General features: G+C 45.6%; 1 protein-coding gene across 2 annotated transcripts in view; it reads left to right on the top strand.

Moving 5' to 3' along the window:
* Positions 1-20752, top strand: part of LOC147702338 (ATP-binding cassette sub-family A member 9-like) — a 1822583-nt gene that overhangs the window by 1063266 nt on the left and 738565 nt on the right. For both annotated transcript variants that reach the window (XM_086930970.1, XM_086930969.1), the window contains exon 23: positions 5204-5374. In XM_086930970.1, the coding sequence (XP_086787096.1) occupies positions 5204-5374 (171 nt within the window). The remainder of the gene's footprint in view (positions 1-5203; positions 5375-20752) is intronic.

Below are 20752 nucleotides of genomic sequence, written 5' to 3'. Positions count from 1 at the left end.
CAGTAATAGGCTAAACATCCGTGAGTCCCTGTCCATGCACTTTATATGTATGATCATTTTGTACTGTAAAATGCATTATTAGACAAATCTCTGTTCTAGGTGCACCTTGGACATAGTGACCTATTCAAATTTGACTAAAGTATCATGTTATGTATGTATGGCACTGAAAAATAGCATTTATCTATCAGATAATGAGTGTATTCAATCAGAAATGAGAATTATTGAGTAGATCCCCACAAGGATGGTAACACATGTCCAAGTCCCCACAATGATGGTTCTGTGCGCGTGACTAAATAACAACATATTTGTAAAATTGAAGCAGGATCCTGTATTATGAATTTTTTCTTAACATTTTTCTGTTATTGGTATATTTTTAAAACATTGGGAAGGGTTAGTCCCCACAAGGCTGGTGAAAACACATAGTCCCCACAAGGATGGTAACACGTGTATGTGTGTGTGTGTGTGTGTGTGTGGTTGTGTGTGTGGTTTTATGTGTGATGGTGTGTTTGTGTGTGGTTGTGTGTGTGGTTGTGGTTGTGTGTGTGGTGTGACTGTGTGGGTGTTTGTGTGTGGTTGTGTATGTGGTTGTGTGTGTGTGTGTGTTTGTGTGGTTGTGTGTGTGGTTGTGTGGTGGTTGTGTGTGTGGTTGTGTGTGTGTTTGTGTGCTTGTGGGTGCAGTTGTGGGTGCGGGTGTGGTTGTGTGTGTGGATGTGTGGTTGTGTGGTTGGGTGTGGTTGTGTGTGTGTGTGGTTGTGGTTGTGTGTGCATGGTTGTGTGTGTGGTTTGGTGTATAGTTGTGCATGTGTGGTTGTGTGTGATTGTGTGTGTGGTTGTGTGGGTGGTTGTGTATGTGAGTGTGTGTGTGTGGTTGTGTATATGGTTGTGTGTGTAGTTGTGTGTGTGGTTTTGTGTGTGGTTGTGTGGTTGGGTGTGTGTGTGGTTGGGTGTGTGTGTTTGTGTGTGTGTGTGGTTGTGTGTGTGGTTGTATGTGTGGTTGTATGTGCGTGTGGTTGTGTGTGTGTGTGGTTGTGTGTCTGTGTGGTGTGGCTGTGTGTGTATGTGGTTGTGTGTCTGGGTGTGGGTGTGTGTGTGTGGGGTTGTGGGTATGGTTGTGGGTGAGGGTGTGGTTGTGGGTGTGTGTGTGGATGTGTGGTTGGGTGTGGTTGTGTGTGTGATTGATTGAGTGTGGTAGTGTGTGTGTATGTGGTTGTGTGGTTGTGTGTGGTTGTGTGTCTGTGTGGTTGTGTGTGTGTGCGGTTGTGTGTGTGGTTGTATGTGGTTGTGATTGTGTGTGTGGTTGTGTGTGTGTGGTTGTGTGTCTGGGTGTGGTTGTGTGTGTGTGTTTGTGGATGTAGGTGTGGTTGTGGGTGTGGGTGTGGTTTAGGGTATGTGTGTGGATGTGTGGTTAGGAGTGGTTGTGTGTGTGTGGTTGTGTTTGTATGTGTGTGGATGTGTATGTGTGTGGTTGTGTGTGTGGTGGTGTGTGTGGTTGTGTGTGTGGGTGTGTGTGTGGGTGGGTATGGGTGTGGGTGTGTGGTTGTGTATGTGGTGTGTGTGTGGCTGTGTGTGTGATTGTGTGTGGTTGTGTGTGTGGTTTTATGTGTGATGGTGTGTTTGTGTGGTTGTGTGTGTGGTTGTGGTTGTGTGTGTGGTGTGTCTGTGTGGGTGTTTGTGTGTGGTTGTGTGTGGTTGTGGTTGTGTGTGCGTGCCTGTGTGGTTGTGTGTGTGTGTGGTTGCATGTGCTTTATGCGCCTCCTGGTGCGCTGGTTACAGGCGGCGTCGCTGGCCCCCTAAGGATGCTGGGGGATGTGGTCTGGCCGGCGGAGCCAAGCCTGGCCGGTCGGTTGCTGCAGTGGATATGGCGGAGCCAAGCCCGGCCGCTGTGCAGGAAGGTGAAGAACCTCGATTTAGGCAGCGAGAGTAGGAAAAAGAAAGTGTGTTTGTGGTTGTGTGTTTGTGGTTGTGTTTGTGGTTGTGTGTGTGGTTGTGGTTGTGTTTGCGGTTGTGTGTGTGTGGTTGTGTGTGTGTGGTTATGTTTGTGTGATTGTTTGGTTGGGTGTGGTTGTGTGTGTGTGGGTGTGGTTGTGTGTGCATGGTTATGTGTGTGGTTTGATGTATATTTGTGGTTGTGCGTGTGTGGTTGTGTGTGATTGTGTGTGTGGTTGTGTGGGTAGTTGTGTGTGTGAGTGTGTGTGTGTGGTTGTGTGTGTAGTTGTGTCATTGGGTGTGTGTGTGGTTGTGTGTGGTTGTATGTGTGGTTGTATGTGTGTGCGGTTGTGTGTGTGTGTGGTTGTGTGTGTGTGTGGTTGTTGTGTGGTTGTGGTTGTGTGTGTGTGTGTGGGGTTGTGGGTATGGTTGTGGGTGAGTGTGTGGTTGTGGGTGTGTGTGTATGTGTGGTTGGGTGTGGTTGTGTGTGTGATTGATTGAGTGTGGTTGTGTGTGTGTACATGGTTGTGTGGTTGTGTGTCCGTGTGGTTGTGTGTGTGTGGTTGTGTGTGGTTGTGTGTGTGGTTGTATGTGGTTGCGGTTGTATGTGTGGTTGTGTGTGTAGTTGCGTGTGTGTGGTTGTGTGTCTGGGTGTGGTTGTAGATGTAGGTGTGGTTGTGGTTGTGGTTTTGGGTATGTGTGTGGATGTGTGGTTAGGTTGTTGTGTATGTGTAGTTGTGTTTGTATGTGTGTGTGGTTGTGTGTGTGGTGGTGTGTGTGGTTGTGTGTGTGGGTGGGTGTGTGTGTGGGTGGGTGGGGGTGTGGTTGTGTGGTTGTGTGTGGTTGTGTGTGTGGTTTTATGTGTGATGGTGTGTTTGTGTGGTTGTGTGTGTGGTTGTGGTTGTGTGTGTGGTGTGGCTGTGTGGGTGTTTGTGTGTGGTTGTGTGTGGTTGTGGTTGTGTGTGCGTGCCTGTGTGGTTGTGTGTGTGTGTGGTTGTGTGTGTTTGTGGTTGTGTGTTTGTGGTTGTGTTTGTGGTTGTGTGTGTGGTTGTGTTTGTGGTTGTGTGTGTGTGGTTGTGTGTGTGTGGTTGTGTGTGATTGTTTGGTTGTGTGTGGTTGTGTGTATGGTTGTGCATGGGGTTGTGTGTGTGTGTGGTTATGTGCCTGGTTGTGGCTGTGTGTGTGTTTGTGTGTGCGGTTGTGTGTGTGGTTTTGTGTGTATGTGGTTGTGTGTGGTTGTGTGTGCGTGCATGTGTGGTTGTGGTTGTGTGTGTGGTTGTGTGTGGGTGGTGGTGTGTGTGCGGTGGTGTGTGTGTGTGTGGTTATGTGTGTATGTGGTTGTGTGTGTGTGGTTGTGTGTGTGGTTGTGTCTAGTTGTGTGCTTGTTTCTGTGTGTGTGTGTTTCTGTGTGTGGTTGTGTGTGGTTGTGGTTGTGTGTGCATGCATGTGTGGTTGTGTGTGTGGTTGTAGTTGTGTATGTGCGTGTGTGCGTGAGCATGTGTGTGTGTGTGTGTGGTGTGTGTGGTTGTGTGTGTGTGTGTGGTTGTGTGTGTGGTTATGTGTGTGTGTGGTTGTGTGTGTTTGTGGTTGTGGTTGTGTGTGTGGTTGTGTGTGGTTGTGTGTGTGTTTGTGCGTGTGTGGTTGTGTGTATGTGTGGTTATGTGTGAGGTTTTTTGTGTGGCTGTGTGTGTGTGGTTGAGTGTATGGTTGTGTGGTTGAGCGTGGTTGTGGTTGTGTGTGCGGTTGTGGTTTTGTGTTTGGTTGTGTGTGGTTGTGTGTGTGTGTTTGTGGTTGTGTGTGTGTGAGTGTGTGTAGTTGTGCGTGTGTGTGGTTGTGTGTGTGTGTGGTTGTGTGGTTGAGTGTGGTTGTGTGTTTGGGGTTGTGGTTGTGTGTGGTTATGGTTTTGTGTGTGGTTGTGTGTGTGTGGTGTGTGTGGTTGTGTGTGTGTGGTTGTGTGTGTGGTTGTGTGTGTGGTTGAGGGTGGGTGTGTGGGGGGTTGTGTGTGTGGTTGTGTGTGTGGTTGTGGTTATGTGTGGGTGGTTGTGTGTGGGGATGTGTGTGTGGTTGTGGTTGTGTGTGTGGCTGTGTGTGTGCGGCTGTGGGTGTGGTTGTGTGTGGTTGTGTGGGTGGATGTGGTTGTGGATGTGTGTGTGTGTGGTTGTGGGTGTGGCTGTGTGTGTGGTTGTGGTAGTGTATCTGTGTGGTTGTGGGTGTAGTTGTGTATGTGTGGTTGTGTGGGTGTGGTTGTGTCTGTGGTATTGTAGGTGTGGTTGTGTGTCTAGGTGGTTGTGGGTGTGGTTGTGTGTGTGTGGTTGTGTGTGTAGTTGTATGTGTGGTTGTGTGTGGTTGTGCATGTAGTTGTGGTTGTGGTTGTGTGTGGTTGCGTGTGTGTGTGACAGTAATACTAAAAGCATCGCACAATAAAGGAACACAAACATCGAGTTTGGAGAAAGAGAAAGCACATTGTAAGTCAAACGGGCGCAGCAAAGCATTGACACAGGAACAAAACTAAGTGCTTATAATGGATACACGCAGCCAATGTGCACTCAAACCTGCCGCCTCCTTGTGACTTGCACCCCATATTTCACGAGTTATAACTGCTGCACCCACCATAGCGCTTTGAGATCTAAAGCGCTACAAAGGTCTAATCGACTAACCAGTCGCCAACATGCTGTGCTTTTAAAGAGAATGTGCCAAAAGTTTCCAGCTTCCTCATGGCGTCCTCATAAAAGTGCCAACAAAAGGACTCCCTGAATGGTGCAGCGGACATGATGCAGCTGCTGCGATCAGAAATAAACACTGTGACCATTGTCCAGTTTCACAAAACAGTGATACTAAAAGCATCTCAAAATAAAGGAACACAGGGAGACACGGGTGGAGAGTGAAGGGAGAATTTGATAGACAATGAGATAAGAAAGGCAGATGGCGCTGCAATGAGATAAGAAAGGCAGATGGCGGCTGCGCGCGTTCACGTGCACATGCACGCAAGCTTTAGGCCACTGTAGCACTTTAAAGTCCCCCTTTCTAAAGTCGAGCAAGCAGTGCATGCGCTGCTATATGCTCGACCTAAAAATGTTGCTAAATACTCCCTGATCCTACATAGTACAAGGATTGTCTCCCACATGAAAGATCCCTTGTGATTTTATTTAGTTAAGATTGAAACATGTGCTAGCAAGCTCTAAAGATACCTTTGATTGTATTAGTTTTAACTCTTGCTAAATATCTTGTTTGTGTTGTCTGGATCTTGTTGACTTGCATTGTATATCTTTTTTTCCAGGTCAAAGCCATCTCCCAGCTACGGCTCTCTGGGCTCGTCCCTTCAGCGTATTGGTGTGGGCAGGCCACGGTTGACATACCGCTAATGTGGCTCCTTCTCATGATGATGATCTGCATCCTGCGAATATGTAACCCTATGATTTCACTGACAGCACAAGGATGGGCTATGATGGTAATTACAATGGAGTACCTCAGAGAACACTCCATTATTATTGCACTAACCCAAATAGCCCTACTCATTTAGTATGAACAGAAAACCTTTTGTAAATTTGATCAAATGTGTTCATATGCAGTTTGCTGTCATTATCTGATATCTGAATGGAGGCCAGGCAAAACCTTTTGTGTGAAAAAACATGATATAACATAACTGCCCTCTTCGATGAAAGCCTTACTTTATTAAGATGCAGTTGTAAACCAGTAGAGCCACTCTGACATCAGTCTATTTTGATTGGCAGCTGAATGGTTGATATTTGAAGAGGAGCTACAAAGACTGTGTGGCCTTTTTGCAGACACTCCTCTCGGGTTCTGAAAAAGAAGTGTGGGAGACTCTTCCTGTTTTTACACCAACCCTGTTGTGTGCTAGAAAGATGTTCTCTTATGGTTGAACACCTTCCTTGGGGCCACAAAGAATAGCTACTGCGTCTTCCTTGTGTATGGTTGGTAATGGAGCTTGTATTGTTGATGATAGTGGAGAAGTGTGGCTCACCGATTAGAGCGGCAGACCCTGAGGCAGAGGTCTAGCCCGGGACCAGGGTTCAATTCCCGACGCGGCAGGGTCTTGGGCTCAATGTCCACGGACTCGATAATTCTCGCCTAGGTGCCTACTCTAATCATGGGTCCCACTCTGCAACTCTGGGCAATAGCTTGCTTAATCTCCACAACGGCCCCGAAAGCGCTAGGATGCCTGGCCTCACCTTGGAGGTGCCCAGTAAGGGGCATCTCACAGGGAAAGCCAGGAAGGGTTCCACAGCGGTATACAGCTCCAAGATACCTTCTAGGTGATAGTGCGCTTTACAAGTATACACACATTTACATTTAATGAATAAGGTATTTTGAGGCCTGGCTTCTGAGAAGAAGACATCCTATTAGTGCAGTGCTTTCCAAACTGTGTGGCGCGACACATTACTGTGTTGTGCCCCACACGTAGGTGTGTTGCGTGATGCGCCTCGATGACGTAGGCAGGCCGGCCAATATTAGGGCGGGGAATGTGATGAGAGAGCGCAATTTGAATAAAAAGTATGTATGTACCATATTCACAAGCATATAACGCAAACGTAGAATCTATAACGTGAAGTTAACACTTGTAGTAAAAATTTAGCCGATGTAACCAATGTAATAGGAAATGTATTTGTATTCACTTTAGAATATGCATTAGAAGGCCCGTATATATATAGTGGGCTAATATAGAAATGTATAGAAATGCTTAAGAACAGTAGAACGTGCAGAACTGAAAATACGTGTGTAATTATTAAACGGAGAAGGAAGATGAAACATAAAGCGAAGAAATGTGCAGAGTATGTATAGCACTATGTAAGCACGAGAATATAATGTTGTATTCTATGTAGAATGCATTCGCGTATAATCACTGATTTGCTAAATTCGATTATATATAAATGTGTGTTAAAGGTTATACTGTGTAGAAGAGTTTGTAGGAATGTTAGAAAGGTTTGGTCATGTGTGATTTTAACCTAACTGACCAAGAGTTCGCAGGAGTGTAGTCTGCTGTATGTAATTTAGTGGGCTCACAGGAACAGGGGATAGCCTTGATCTGAATGTGCGAGACAAGAGTCAAAGGTCTTGTTAGATTTAAGGTGACAATGTTGGACGAAGTTTATGGCCTAAGTGAGATAAGAGACGCTTGGAATTTGGGTCTTGTTTAGAAATGACCATTCACAGGACCAAATGAGGTTACGAATACAGTCGTAAAGAATGAAGGTCTGTTGAGGTGATAGACTTTGCTCTGAAAGTGTCAATTGGAATGTCAATGAAGTCACCAGCAAGAAGACGAAGATGGTGCCTACGAAGCAAGGTCAACTTAACGGACGACGCGAAGAGATGAAGCTATGGAAAGAACCAAAAATTACATCATATGTATGTGTACGTGGTGGGCGTCAAAGGGGCGTTCCACCCATACTGTGATTGTGTATTTAGGGACAGCACCCTGGAGAGAAGTTATGCGCAAAACAGAAGATCAGTTAGCGAAGAGCTCAGAGCGCAGAGAAAAAGAACAGAGCGCAAGAGAGCAGTAGGCCGAGGACCCTTAGAGAGCGGATGGGTAGGCAGAGAGGGTACTGCTTCTCGACATAAGTTACCATTAGAGGCTAAGAGAGTTTGAACTTCTTTGGAAGTCAAACTGCTGACACCTTTTTTAGGTAAGGAACTTGCGAAGTAGGGATGTCACCTAGTATAGAGTAGGGACAGAATTAACTTGTTTATTCTTTTTGTAGATGACGCAACGGAACCACTTTGTGTCTATGCTTTTTAATCTGCTGATATTGGAATTGATTTTAATTGTATTCTTTTGTAGACTGAGGTTCTTTAGGGAATTTATGTTCCTTTTAGTTCCTGTATACTTGTTGAATCTTATCCTGAGAGGATTGTATATGCAACTTATTCTGATTTTATATTAAACTTTTAAACTTCATCAGTCGTAAGTGGTTCTTCAGAGTTGCGTCAGTTTATGGGGTTTATTTAACCTATGCGGGGTTTGTCTTTTACTCAATGACAGAAAATAATCGATCCAAATAGAAGAATGAGATAGGTATCTAAGTGATCAGAAACGGTATCAAAATCTCATTCCCCGCAGTTGGTAGCAGAGAAAGATGGTTTTCTTCTTGAGGAAGACAACCTAGGTCAGGTCTAGATTACCCCAAGGTCCCTAGTCATCGACGACCAGAAGAAGAATCCCTGCCGAAGAAGGCGTTGACGGTGCGTCGAGAGAAAAGCAGCAGAATCGGTCGAGAGTGAGTATAAGGGTCATGCGTTGCCAGATTGCGGTGTTTTATATTGTACCTGTGTTGTAATGTCAAGCGGAGTTGAATGCCTGTAGTGTGATTGAGGGAAGGTTGTGAGCGCGCGCAACCGGATAAAATCTTAAGTTCAAGGAGAGCTTAAGTGGTTCGGGTGTATCGAACACCCAGAGTAATTGTCTACCATTGTAAAGGGGGTCATGAGGTACCATTGATCGCCCGAAGGACCGATGATAGGGGGAGTGACAGAGTGAGTGTATGAGTAACGGACGCTGGTCGGACGTTTACTGTGTGTAAGTAACCTATCAGTTAAGGCGAGCGTCTGACCGTGAGAGGAAGACGTCTCGCCAGTTGAGGTGACAATTACAGTTAGACTGTGGACGTACAGTCAAGAAAAGTGATTGCTTGGACGGAAGTAGTCATTTTTCGGCGTATGAATGAAAACGCATGCAAGACCGTGAGACGAGTTGAGAAAGGAGGGGAACTGCTGCAGAGGAGACGAGTGACGTCAGCGTAGAGTCGCGCTGAGATTGGTCGGTCAGAGTAGAACCGCGCTGGGATAGGCTGGTCAGCGAGAGCCGCGTAGGGATTGGTGGTTTGTCAGCGGGACGTAAACAAGGAAGAGAAAAAGGAAAATCGTAGATTATCGAAAATGAAGTGTTTTAAACGTTTAAAGGCGATCTTTAAGAGAGATAGAGGAAGCTTGTATGCAGGGGACGAAGCTCCACCAGAGGGCACACCAGCTTACCATATGGCAGTGAATGTAGGCTTACACTCAATACTATGGATCTCCGAGAGGAATAAGCTAACAGAAGGAAATAAGGAACTGACGTTCCCGAGATACGGGACGTTTAAGCTAGAAGTATTGAATCAACTGAAAGCGGTAATGCTAGCAACGAGACCTCTACCGAGGCCAACACAGTTCGAAGCCCTTAGTGCATGGTTTAGAACGGCACACGAAAAGAGCTCGAATAGGCGCCAAGAAAGAGTGAGACGATCGGTAAAGGCAGTGCAGGATGCTAAATGGGATGATGAAGCTAAAAAGTGGAGGGTGCAGAAGATAGAAGCAGACAAATTGTACCCAATGCTTGAGGTTACGGGAGAAAAGAAACCTCTAGAAGAAGATGAGGATAGCGAGCCGGACGAGGATCTGATAGAGAGGCTATTATTAGATAGACCACCTCCGTACAACAGAGAAGCCGAAAGTCCCGAACTACAGCAAGGGGACGGAGCTAGATGGGGGGAATATAAACCGCTCCCAGTAACAGAATGGGATCCCAAGAAAGGTGAGGAAGTACCTCAATCTAGTCCCGTACAGAGAGTAGTAGGAAGATTCATGGTCCAGAAGGTGCCAGAAACGCAGCATGCAAGGTCGTATCAATTGCCGGATGCTGGAGTTCTGGACTTTTTGGTTCCGTCCAGAGGTGTCAGGGAACAACACCCAAAGACCCCGGAGTTCCACCTGCCTTGGTGCACAAATGAACAGAAACACGGGCTTCTCGATGGTGGCGTCAAAGACCAAAGGTTTATTACTGCAGGGACACAGAAGTCACAGATACTACACACGGGCAGTAACTAGGAGCCTGTTCGATTTGTACAAAGAGGGTTGCTCCTTATATACTGAATTTTAAGCTAGGGGCAAATTCTTTACATGTAATACATTCCCAAAACCTTTGTGTCTAAAACAATAAATATTTGGCGTTACACAGGAACCGTCGATAATATCTGAGGCCAAACATTGCGAAGAGAGGGGTTCCCACTAGTTTGTCACAATTCCCTGTCAATATTGCATTCAGGACCCGGACCGCCTCATCGTAAAGTTCGTTACCTCCCCCTAATAAAGATTCAGAAAGAAAGAAACAGAGCCAGGTGTGGAAGATAGAAAAGTGGGATAAGGGATGTTTGTGGGTTGTAAATGGGCAAGGCTACCGGCTTCGGCCGCCTAATCATGATCAGGACAATGAACACGAAGACCAGTTTGGCAGGACTGGCCTCGGGCAGAGGAGGCAGCCTTTGTCGAGTCATGCAGCTACAGCGTGATCTGGTTTAAGGTGCACGTGTCATGAAAGAGGTGAATCTCCGGCTAAGGCTACGTGTCCTTAATCGAAATGAAGTGATCAGAGGTTATTGCGTATGTGAGGGCAAGAAACACAAAATGGCGGCCATGATCTAAGATGGATACCGTGGGTAGATCAGAAATGTGTTTATAAAAGGAGTGCTCTTGCTCGTAGCGTAGCGAAAACACCAGGATATACTAAATGGATCATTTGCGGTTCGCTGATACCAATATTATGTATTTCCGACAAACTTGAAAACACGGGTTCAAATCGTCACGGAACCTCAGTCCCTCCTTTTGCCCTTACATAGGCAATTACTCAGTCTATGTCAGAATCTAATTCTATGCTCATCAAGTCAGTGACATGCTGTTGTATCATCATCCTTTCTCGTGTCTTTTCTCCAAACGCAGGTGGTTTTCTGAGACAAGTTGCAGCACAAAGACTACACAGAGCAGGACCACACTGGATAATCAGACAACATGAGAATAGGAATACTAAGATGACACCAATGACCATCAGAACCTTCCATCCCCACGCTGATATCAGAGTCCAAAACCACTCCATGAAGGACCAGTTTCCCTTGTCTACATGTATGGAGTCGGAAATCTTGTGTAGCTTAGAGATCGCCTCATAGACTGTTGGAGCATTATTAGGAATAAAGACACAGCAGCTCGATTGGATCATTCTGCATACCCCACCTCGATCTGCAAGTATAACGTCTAGAACCATACGGTTCTGCAACGTCATGAGTCTATCCGCCTGAAGCTCAGCTGTCAAGTTGCTAAGGGCACCAGCAGTTTCGGTAATAGTAGATTCAACTACCCGTGTTAGCTGACGTATGTTTCTACTATTGGCCATAGGCCCCCAGAACGGAAGGAAGCCTTTGAAGAAGTCTCCAGCTTCCTGACCAGCGGTATCTTCCTTGCTGAAGACACCTCTCGCTATTCTGGTTCTGTGGTAATCAGATGAAGCAGTGTATGTCGGAGGCAACAATCGAGCAATATAACATGATCCTGAAAAGTCGGCAGGCAACCATGTATAAGCTCTGTCTCGACAAATGAAGTAGGTACCCCTAGCAGTGAGAAAGGCAGGGGAAGAGTTAGCCGGAAACACATAAGTCTCTACGCACTCACTCCTCCCTAGCTGAGCTCTCGGATTTCTCCCATTACCTTGCAAACAGACCTGACCTCGGTGAGGTACGACCCAGATTGGAGTTGAGCTTTTACGCTTGCTTTCTCCTAAACTAAGGCGATACTCTGAAGTATTCCAACTTAAATATACTCGCAATTCGTCTCTAGGGTAAGATGGAGTATTATTGACGTCCTTGACCATGTCAATAATTCCCTGGACTAAGGCTTTGTTGGCAGAGTTATATTTAGTGGAACGCGGTGGGCGCGGAGGATAGGTTTCAAGGGCATAAGCAAAGATGGTTTGGAGGGCCTGAAATGATCCATTGTAGCTGAAAGGCAAAACCAGATAGGGAATACCTTTATCCATAGTGTGGGGTATCAAGCCACACACCCAGCAGTCTGTAGTGTTAACTACCAGTTGGTGTTGGTGCAAGAGCTGTACAAAAGTGTTGTTAATGAACTCTGAGCGTCGGGCTTGCTCATGTTCCGGAAACGAGTGGAAAGAGTGTATGGAGGAAACAGTAGAAATGGCAGGATCAAGGGGAGGTACTGTAGTAACTGGCACAAAAATCAAATTTATACTAAAGACGATTCCACCCACCAATGTTGCTAAAATAATCAAGAATGTAATGGCACATTGCATCAAAAAGCATCTGCTATGAAGAATTCTATTAAGTCTGTTTCTGCGAACATAAATCACATTTTCTCGTTGCAGCGCAGGAAGCTCCATCTTCTACAATCCGCTCACGACCACTGATGATGTGTACGTAGATGAAAATGCCTCTATCAGCCCTGGGAGTTCCCAGAACCAACAGAAAGATCGACCTTGTGTCAGACCTCTGCAGATTCAAACTAGGCACACAGCCACGACCCTACGGCTACCCAGACGGCAAGGCAATTTTAAAAACAATAAACAATAGCAAACTTCCTGGCTGAAGGCAAAAGTTCAATATATCAAAATCACAATATGCAGTTGCCTGCTTTATTTGTCCATTTTACGGCTTCTTAAGTTATATCTCTGCTTCGCTGGTACTGTCTGATCGGAAAATAGTGTATCACTAGCAGCTGTTGCAGTGTTTAAGTTCGCAGATAGCAAAGTTTCTTCTGATGCTGGAGACAAATGTTCAGTGTTCAAAGGAGTCTTTTCAGGAGGAGAGTCAGGTTTTGAAGTGTCAGTAATCAATTCGGCATCGCTGAAAGAGATGAACTTCGGTGTGCTTTCAGATTCGGAGGCACCAATTCCCTTTTTCACCCAGTCGTCGTAAGGGAGCGGCAAAGGGACACGCTTAACATGTGATGCGTGTACCCAGTGCTTGCGGCCAGCTACACGAACTGCTGTCCTCGTTGCCAGTAGGATTTGGTAGGGCCCCACAAATCTCGGCTGAAGGTTCTTCGTCCTCGCGAAGTTCTTGATGACAACGAAGTCTCCCGGTTTCAGCTGATGCCCTGGACTCTCCGGAGGTTTTGGCAAAGCATCGAAAACCTGTTGATGAATAAGACTCAATTTAGCAGTCAAGTCGTAAAGGTAGTCTATCAACATAGGATATTCTATGGAGCAAAATTCTTTAGGCCTTGGCACACCCCAGATATTTGCCGGGCGACCAAAGACTATTTCATACGGACTAAGCCCTATTCTAGAATGTACCGTTGCTCTCGTTGATAACAAGGCCAAAGGAAGTGCGTCTGGCCAGGCTAAACCTGTGGATGCTTGTATTTTAGCTATTTTCAGCTTGAGGGTGCCATTGTAACCCTCCACTAAACCAGCAGACTGGGGATGGTTTGCACTGTGAAATTTTTGTTTCAGTCCTAGGCCGGCACACACACTCTGCATAACTTTCCCTATAAACTCACTTCCGTTATCTGACCATACAATCTGTGGCATTCCAAATCTAGGGAAATATTCTTTGAGAAGAATTTTGGCAGTCGATAGGGCAGTGTTGTCCTTTAGTGGATATGCTTCGATCCACCTGGAAAAAGCACAAACTACCACCAGGACATACTTCAAATTATTGCAGCGCTCCATGTGAATGAAGTCTAACTGAATCACTTCAAAGGGGCAGGAAGGAGGAGCGAAATGACCAGCTGGAGTTGGAGTTCCCTTGCCAGGATTATGCATCAAGCACACCATACAATTTTTCACCACTCTCTCTGCACACTTACTGATTCCCTCATTCTTCCAGACCGGAGCTAACATCTTACATATCCCTTTAGAACTTATATGCGCTACTCCATGCGCCATCGTTACTACTGCAAGCACATACGCATCGTGCAACATCCAACGCTGCTGTTCTGTCAAATCAATCCAACATCCAGTCGAGTCCAACTTGCCCGTACTTTCTCTCCATACACGTTTCTCTTCCTCAGTTGCTTCTTTCTGAATCTCTTTCACACTTTCCATAGTATCCTCACACATTCCAGACTCAGCAATCCATCTTGCAGACGTAGCAACATACATTCTGCTCATCGTGTCTCTAGCTGTCTGTTTAGCAATTTCATCAGCAAAAGCATTCCCACGACCAACATCATCCGTGATTGCTTTATGAGCACTGCACTTCACAATCGCAACTTCAGTCGGCAAGGTTAGAGATTCCAACAAGTCATTAACTAGCTGACCATGTTGGATCTTAGTCCCATGGGACGTAATGAAACCTCTTTCTCTCCACAACCGGCCAAAACTATGGGCCACGCCAAATGCGTACTGACTATCTGTAAACACATTCACTCTCTTTCCCTCAGCTAAAACACACGCTCTCGTTAGAGCTATTAATTCTGCAGCTTGGGCAGAATTCTGACTCACTCTTGCAGTCTCCACAATCGTCTTCAAAGTCGTTACTGCGTAAGCAGCAGTCACATCACCATTCTCCAATTTAAAACATGACCCGTCCACATACAGCGTACCATCCGGATCGGATAACGGAGTATCTTTCAAGTCAATGCGTCCTTTTGTCTCTTCCTCCGTTTTGAAACAGCAATCATGTGGCTCGGAATCACTCGACTCTTGATCAGTCGGCAACAGTGTTGCTGGATTCAATACATTACATCTTTTGATCTGAATATGACTCGCTAGTAATGTCAGCTCGTAACCAGATAATCTCGCACTAGTAAGGTGTTGAGTCTTCGTTCGGTTCATGAGTGTATCCACTGCATGAGGAACCATGACCACTAGCATGTTGTTCATCACCAAACCAGCAGATTGTCGAATGGAAGCCGCAGCTGCCGCTGTAGCTCTCAAACAACTAGGCAACGCTCTGGCTACCGGATCTAATGTTGATGAAAAATACGCACAAGGGCGTTGTTTATCACCAAATTTCTGTGTCAGAACACTCAACGCGCAACCTTCTCTCTCGTGAACGTAGAGCGTGAATGGCTTACTGTAATCAGGTATACCCAATACAGGAGCTGAACACAATGCTTTTCGTAATTCAGTGAAACTTTCTTGACATTCATCAGACCATGGCACCGGACTCGGAACATTTTTCCCAGTCAAAGCTACCAATGGTTTCGCTAAAAGAGAAAAATTTGGGATCCACTGCCTACAGTAAGAGGTAATACCTAGAAAGGCACGTACTTCTCTCTGTGTGCGTGGAACATTCATCTGTGTAATTGCTTTTATTCTTTCTGGGGTCAACTTCCTTCCCTCCTTTGACAAGAGATGACCTAGGTAGGTCACTTCTTGGCAGCAATATTGCATTTTGGAAGGAGACACCTTGTGATTCAAATTAGACAAATGATGCAACAAGGAAATTGTAGCTGCTTTGCAAGTTTCCTTGTCATCGGCAGCCACTAGAAGATCGTCTACATACTGTACTAGGGCAGAACCTGGAGGAAGGACAAAAGAATCTAACTGGCTTTTTAATGCTTGACTATAAATGGATGGACTCTCACAATAGCCTTGTGGAGCGCGTTTAAATCTGAAACTGCGACCTCCTAGACAGAAGCCGAAAATATCCCTGCTTTCTTCGGCTATCGGAATGCTGAAAAAGGCATTCTTTAAGTCAATAACTGAGAACCATGTGGCTGTAGCAGGAATCAATGTTAACAAGGCAGTAATGTCCGGAACCACAGGAAACTGCGGAACCACAATCTTATTAACTTCTCTAAGGTCTATGACAAACCTATAAACTGGAGGTTTTGTAGGATCAGTTCGTTTCAGAATCGGCAATACAGGACTGTTACAGACATTTCTTCTAGTTTCTTCAACCACACCTTTCTTAATCAAATCTTGCACAATCAATAGAAGTGCACGCTCACCTTCACTAGATATTTTGTATTGAGGAATTCTTGGAAATTTCACATTCGCTTTCAAAGTCACTACATATGGTGGTATTTCTAAGAGACCTACATCATTAGGACCAGTCGCCCAAAGAGAATCAGGGAGTGAACGTAGCTCTGGCGGGAGTGCATCCATTGACAAGTACATCGGAGAAGTGATATTTTTACCCAATGTAAGCTGTACTCCTTCCGGAGAACAGTACAATGTCGCATATAGTCGTTCTAACAAATCTAAACCAAGCAGATTTTCATTACAACCTGTCGTCAAAATCAGGGGTGCTTTCAATTGGCACGGTCCAACAGAAATAGACAAAGGACCAGATATCGGGTTGTAAACAGGGGCGCCTGAAAAACCTACGGAAACATTTGTTGAGCCGGACAAAGGTGCGCCAGGGAGTTTCGCATGAATGATAGAACTTTTTGCGGCACCAGTATCCAACAGAAACGGTTCGACTACACCTGATGTTGCTACTGCGACATAAGGCCCACTCTGATCCACTGGAACTGATACTACTCCCTCTCTCTGTCCATGGCTGTCCTAGTACCCATTTTGCTGAAAACCCTCATCTATTTCATTATAGTCCTCAACAAGATATTGTTGAGATCTATTCTGCTGAGTAGATTGTCCATTTCGTTGATCAAAGTGATTGGTGGGTCGATCATTCGTTTGTGGAGGCATAGCACCTCGTCCTCGACCTCTAGAATTCTGCACAAAACCACCACGACCTCTCTGAGCTGCTGCTGCATTATTTTGCGCTAAGATCGAACATTCATTTTTATAGTGACCCTCTTTCTTACAGTATGCACACTGATTCCACTGGTATTGAGGTCTTGATGAGCTATAATCTGTCCTTTGGTACGAACCTTGCTGCGTATTAGATTGATTCGTGCGAGGCGGATACGCCTGCTGCAAAAGAACTTTAGTTTTTAAATCTTTCGTTTTCTTCTCTGATTTTTCCTTTTCCTCTTTATCCCTATTTTCGTAGTACTGTGCAGTCGCAAGTATTTGCGCTGTTGTGGATACAGCCCACGCACTTTCTGAGTCTTTTAATTTATTGCATAATTCAGGTAACAAATTATGCACAAATTTATCGACAAACAGTCTTTGTCCTCCTTCTGTACTCATGTCCTGACCACTATGATCTACAAAAGTCTCTTCAAACCTCGTGAAGAAGTCGGAGACACTTTCGTCTTTCTTCTGCCTACATGCTGACAGCTTGTCCCAATTTACACGCAATGCTGGCATCAGAGTCTTCATTAGATCAATTATTCTACCTGGAAGATTAGCAATTAGAGGTTCGGGTTTCGCGCCACCTATTTGCTGACCATCTGCTGCAGTGATAGCTGCCCAATCACCACCTAAGGCAGCTTGATGATCCTCTCTACGAATTTTAGCCCACACTGGTTGCGGAACTACATTGCCAAATAACATATCGATGTCGGCTAAGTTCATTATACAAGCCTCAACTGTCTGTGTTAATTCCTTGTAATATCCAGCAGGATTCTTACGTGGATCTGGCAAGGCCTGTTTCACCGCTAACACTTCAGCTCGCTTCCATGGAATGTGTATCCACACTCGTTGGAACTGTGCTGGAGCAGCTGCAATACCAGCATTATCATCACGTGCTATTGCTTCGCGCCAGATTGGAGGAACTTCCCTCATAGGATATTGGCGACTTAGCTTCATTTTACCTTTTTCTAAATCTCTCGGTGAACGAAGAGATGGATCATTCCTAAAACTTAAAATAAGTTCCATCGCTTCTTTTATATTATCACCCACTATCATTCCAGCAGCGAACTCTTTCTGAACTTTAATTAAATCTTCCAAATCTGATTCAACATCATCTTCTTCTATTTCTTCACGTAACAACGAGCACATCTCATCAAAGACATACCGTTGCGTTGGTTCCCCCCACTGCATAAATGTGTCTAGCACATCTCTCGTACTATATCTTCTACTCTTCGAAATCCATCTGAGAGCCGTGGAATCTAAAACTCCCCGTTCCTCAGTACTTGGAAGCTGACTACGTCTCTGAACTGAATCAGGAGTAGGAGTCTTAATTAAAGTTTTATATAAAGGAGACAGTATATTAGTAACAGAATCAGTGATTCTTCGACGAACAGAAAGTGGAGATAGCACACTCGCAGACGTAGAGAACGCAGTAGAGGTAGGAATAGATAACGGAACAGTAGGAGTATCGAGAAAAATAGTTTGTGGAATAGTAGGTACAGATGTAGGTATAGAGGCTGGCAATGCAGGAAGAGGAGGAGCTGTAGGAACATTCACATTCATCACAGGAGGTACGGGAACTTGATTTTGGGGGACAGGAGCAGGAACACCAGGTTGTCCAGCAACCGGCAATTGAACATTCGGGACAAGTGGAGCCGTAGCACCTTGTGCGTACGGTGGAGGTGACCGTAACAGATAAGATAACAGAGGATCGTTTTCGGAATCCTCCAGTATCTTAGCCATTTTCGATGGCAAGGCAGGATAGCACTTGTCAATCGCTAAGTTATGCTCTCTAATGGCTACATCTATGGCCTTCTCACACTCGTTAGCCTGCAACTGTTTAGTCGCTTGCTCTAGAGTCAACTCTTCTTGTTCTTTCTGTTCTTTCTTCAACCTTTTCATTTCTCTCTGTTTGGATTCTTTTCGCCAGTAACGGAAAGAATCAAACATTGCCGGCCGGGCTTTCTTCCTAAACAATTTCGCTTCTAAGTTGTCGAGAATCTCGGGTTCAAAACTACCATGCAGTGGCCAACTAAGGACACCATCCTTCTTACAGTAACGGACCCATACCTCATTATAAGATATAGGACCCACACCATGTTTACAATATAAATCATATAGGGGAGTCCCAATCGGAGGAACCAGACATGAGTCCTCCAATCGTGAATCACTGTTGCAACTAAAACAAGACAACATACAGTTTTTCCGACTTACCATTTTCAGTCCGGAACACAAAACAAACAAAACACGGAACAAATATGTGCACTTCGAACCAAGAACTTAGGCCTACCAAAACGAACTGATGTATCGATACCCAAACTAAACCAAATAGATTATCGTAACTAGAACAACCAGTGATAATCTTACAAAACCAAACCAAACCAAGAACCGATCAAGGATTTTAACAATCCTCACAAAGTAACCAGCTAGCTACCACTAAATACTTAACTGAGTCACTGAAGACGTCACCAAGGAGAAACCCGTCACGTTTCGCCGTACTAAGGACTGCACCTCGGGTCCAAGACAGGGCGACGGTCAAGGCAACGGCCCACTGCAGCCGTCCTGAACGGGAAACCCTCGTGGAAGAGAACTTCGGGCCACTTTTGCGATATGCCGGGATCGATGAAGTGGGGCGCCTCCCTCAGGAATCTTCACACGAAGCTTCTCGAACTCTTCAGGCTTTTGGACCGGTACCGAATGACGTCGGCCCACGTTGGGCGCCAATTGGAGTTCTGGACTTTTTGGTTCCGTCCAGAGGTGTCAGGGAACAACACCCAAAGACCCCGGAGTTCCACCTGCCTTGGTGCACAAATGAACAGAAACACGGGCTTCTCGATGGTGGCGTCAAAGACCAAAGGTTTATTACTGCAGGGACACAGAAGTCACAGATACTACACACGGGCAGTAACTAGGAGCCTGTTCGATTTGTACAAAGAGGGTTGCTCCTTATATACTGAATTTTAAGCTAGGGGCAAATTCTTTACATGTAATACATTCCCAAAACCTTTGTGTCTAAAACAATAAATATTTGGCGTTACACAGGAACCGTCGATAATATTTGAGGCCAAACATTGCGAAGAGAGGGATTCCCACTAGTTTGTCACAATTCCCTGTCAATATTGCATTCAGGACCCGGACCGCCTCATCGTAAAGTTCGTTACCTCCCCCTAATAAAGATTCAGAAAGAAAGAAACAGAGCCAGGTGTGGAAGATAGAAAAGTGGGATAAGGGATGTTTGTGGGTTGTAAATGGGCAAGGCTACCGGCTTCGGCCGCCTAATCATGATCAGGACAATGAACACGAAGACCAGTTTGGCAGGACTGGCCTCGGGCAGAGGAGGCAGCCTTTGTCGAGTCATGCAGCTACAGCGTGATCTGGTTTAAGGTGCACGTGTCATGAAAGAGGTGAATCTCCGGCTAAGGCTACGTGTCCTTAATCGAAATGAAGTGATCAGAGGTTATTGCGTATGTGAGGGCAAGAAACACAAAATGGCGGCCATGATCTAAGATGGATACCGTGGGTAGATCAGAAATGTGTTTATAAAAGGAGTGCTCTTGCTCGTAGCGTAGCGAAAACACCAGGATATACTAAATGGATCATTTGCGGTTCGCTGATACCAATATTATGTATTTCCGACAAACTTGAAAACACGGGTTCAAATCGTCACGGAACCTCAATGCTCTACAAGTACCTGTTACCATAGGTCCTATAGTGTCAATCTACAGCCCAGAGGGAGCCCAGCAGGAGGAACAGGCACGATGGGACAGGGAAAGGGCAGAGATGGAGAGTAGGAATAATACGATCAATTCCCAAAGGCAGTTGCTAGGACCAAAGAGTCGGAGTACCCCATTGGATTCAGCAACGGGTCCCTGGATAGAACAGAGGGAGAGAGGACAGATGGATCTGAGGGGACCGAAACCGAAAACCTTTAAGGAATTAGGGGAGTATTTGAAAGAATGGGATGCTGCCGAAGAGACTCAGAATAAAAGATTAGAAACAGAAACAGAATGGAGAGATCAGGATAACAGGATCCTCTCTCACTGCGGAGCTGGCGAAAGCAGCCCAGAGTGGGAGAGAGGGAGTCAAGGAAGCAAGGGAGATACTTGCCATACCACCGGTGGCACTAGACAAATGTGTGAAGACAAGAGTGCAGGGTGTGGGGGAGTGCCTCGCCTCATTCTTAGTGAGGGAGAACGAAAGACGCAGGAGTACCGAGATAGCTTCAGGTGCACTCACCATGCCCCGGGAGAAAATGTGCGACATTGGAGTCACGAGAATATAGGGAGTCGCGAAAGGTCTCGCCATACATCCAGTGATCACGGACGGGATCGCGGGAACATGGAGGACCGTGAAGGACCTTTCCATTTATTAAGTGACACCAGACAGCAAGGG

The sequence above is a fragment of the Lissotriton vulgaris genome, chromosome 7 (assembly GCF_964263255.1).
Source record: "Lissotriton vulgaris chromosome 7, aLisVul1.2, whole genome shotgun sequence".
In the NCBI taxonomy this organism is placed as follows: domain Eukaryota; kingdom Metazoa; phylum Chordata; class Amphibia; order Caudata; family Salamandridae; genus Lissotriton; species Lissotriton vulgaris.
This window is presented reverse-complemented; position numbering and strand designations above follow the sequence as displayed.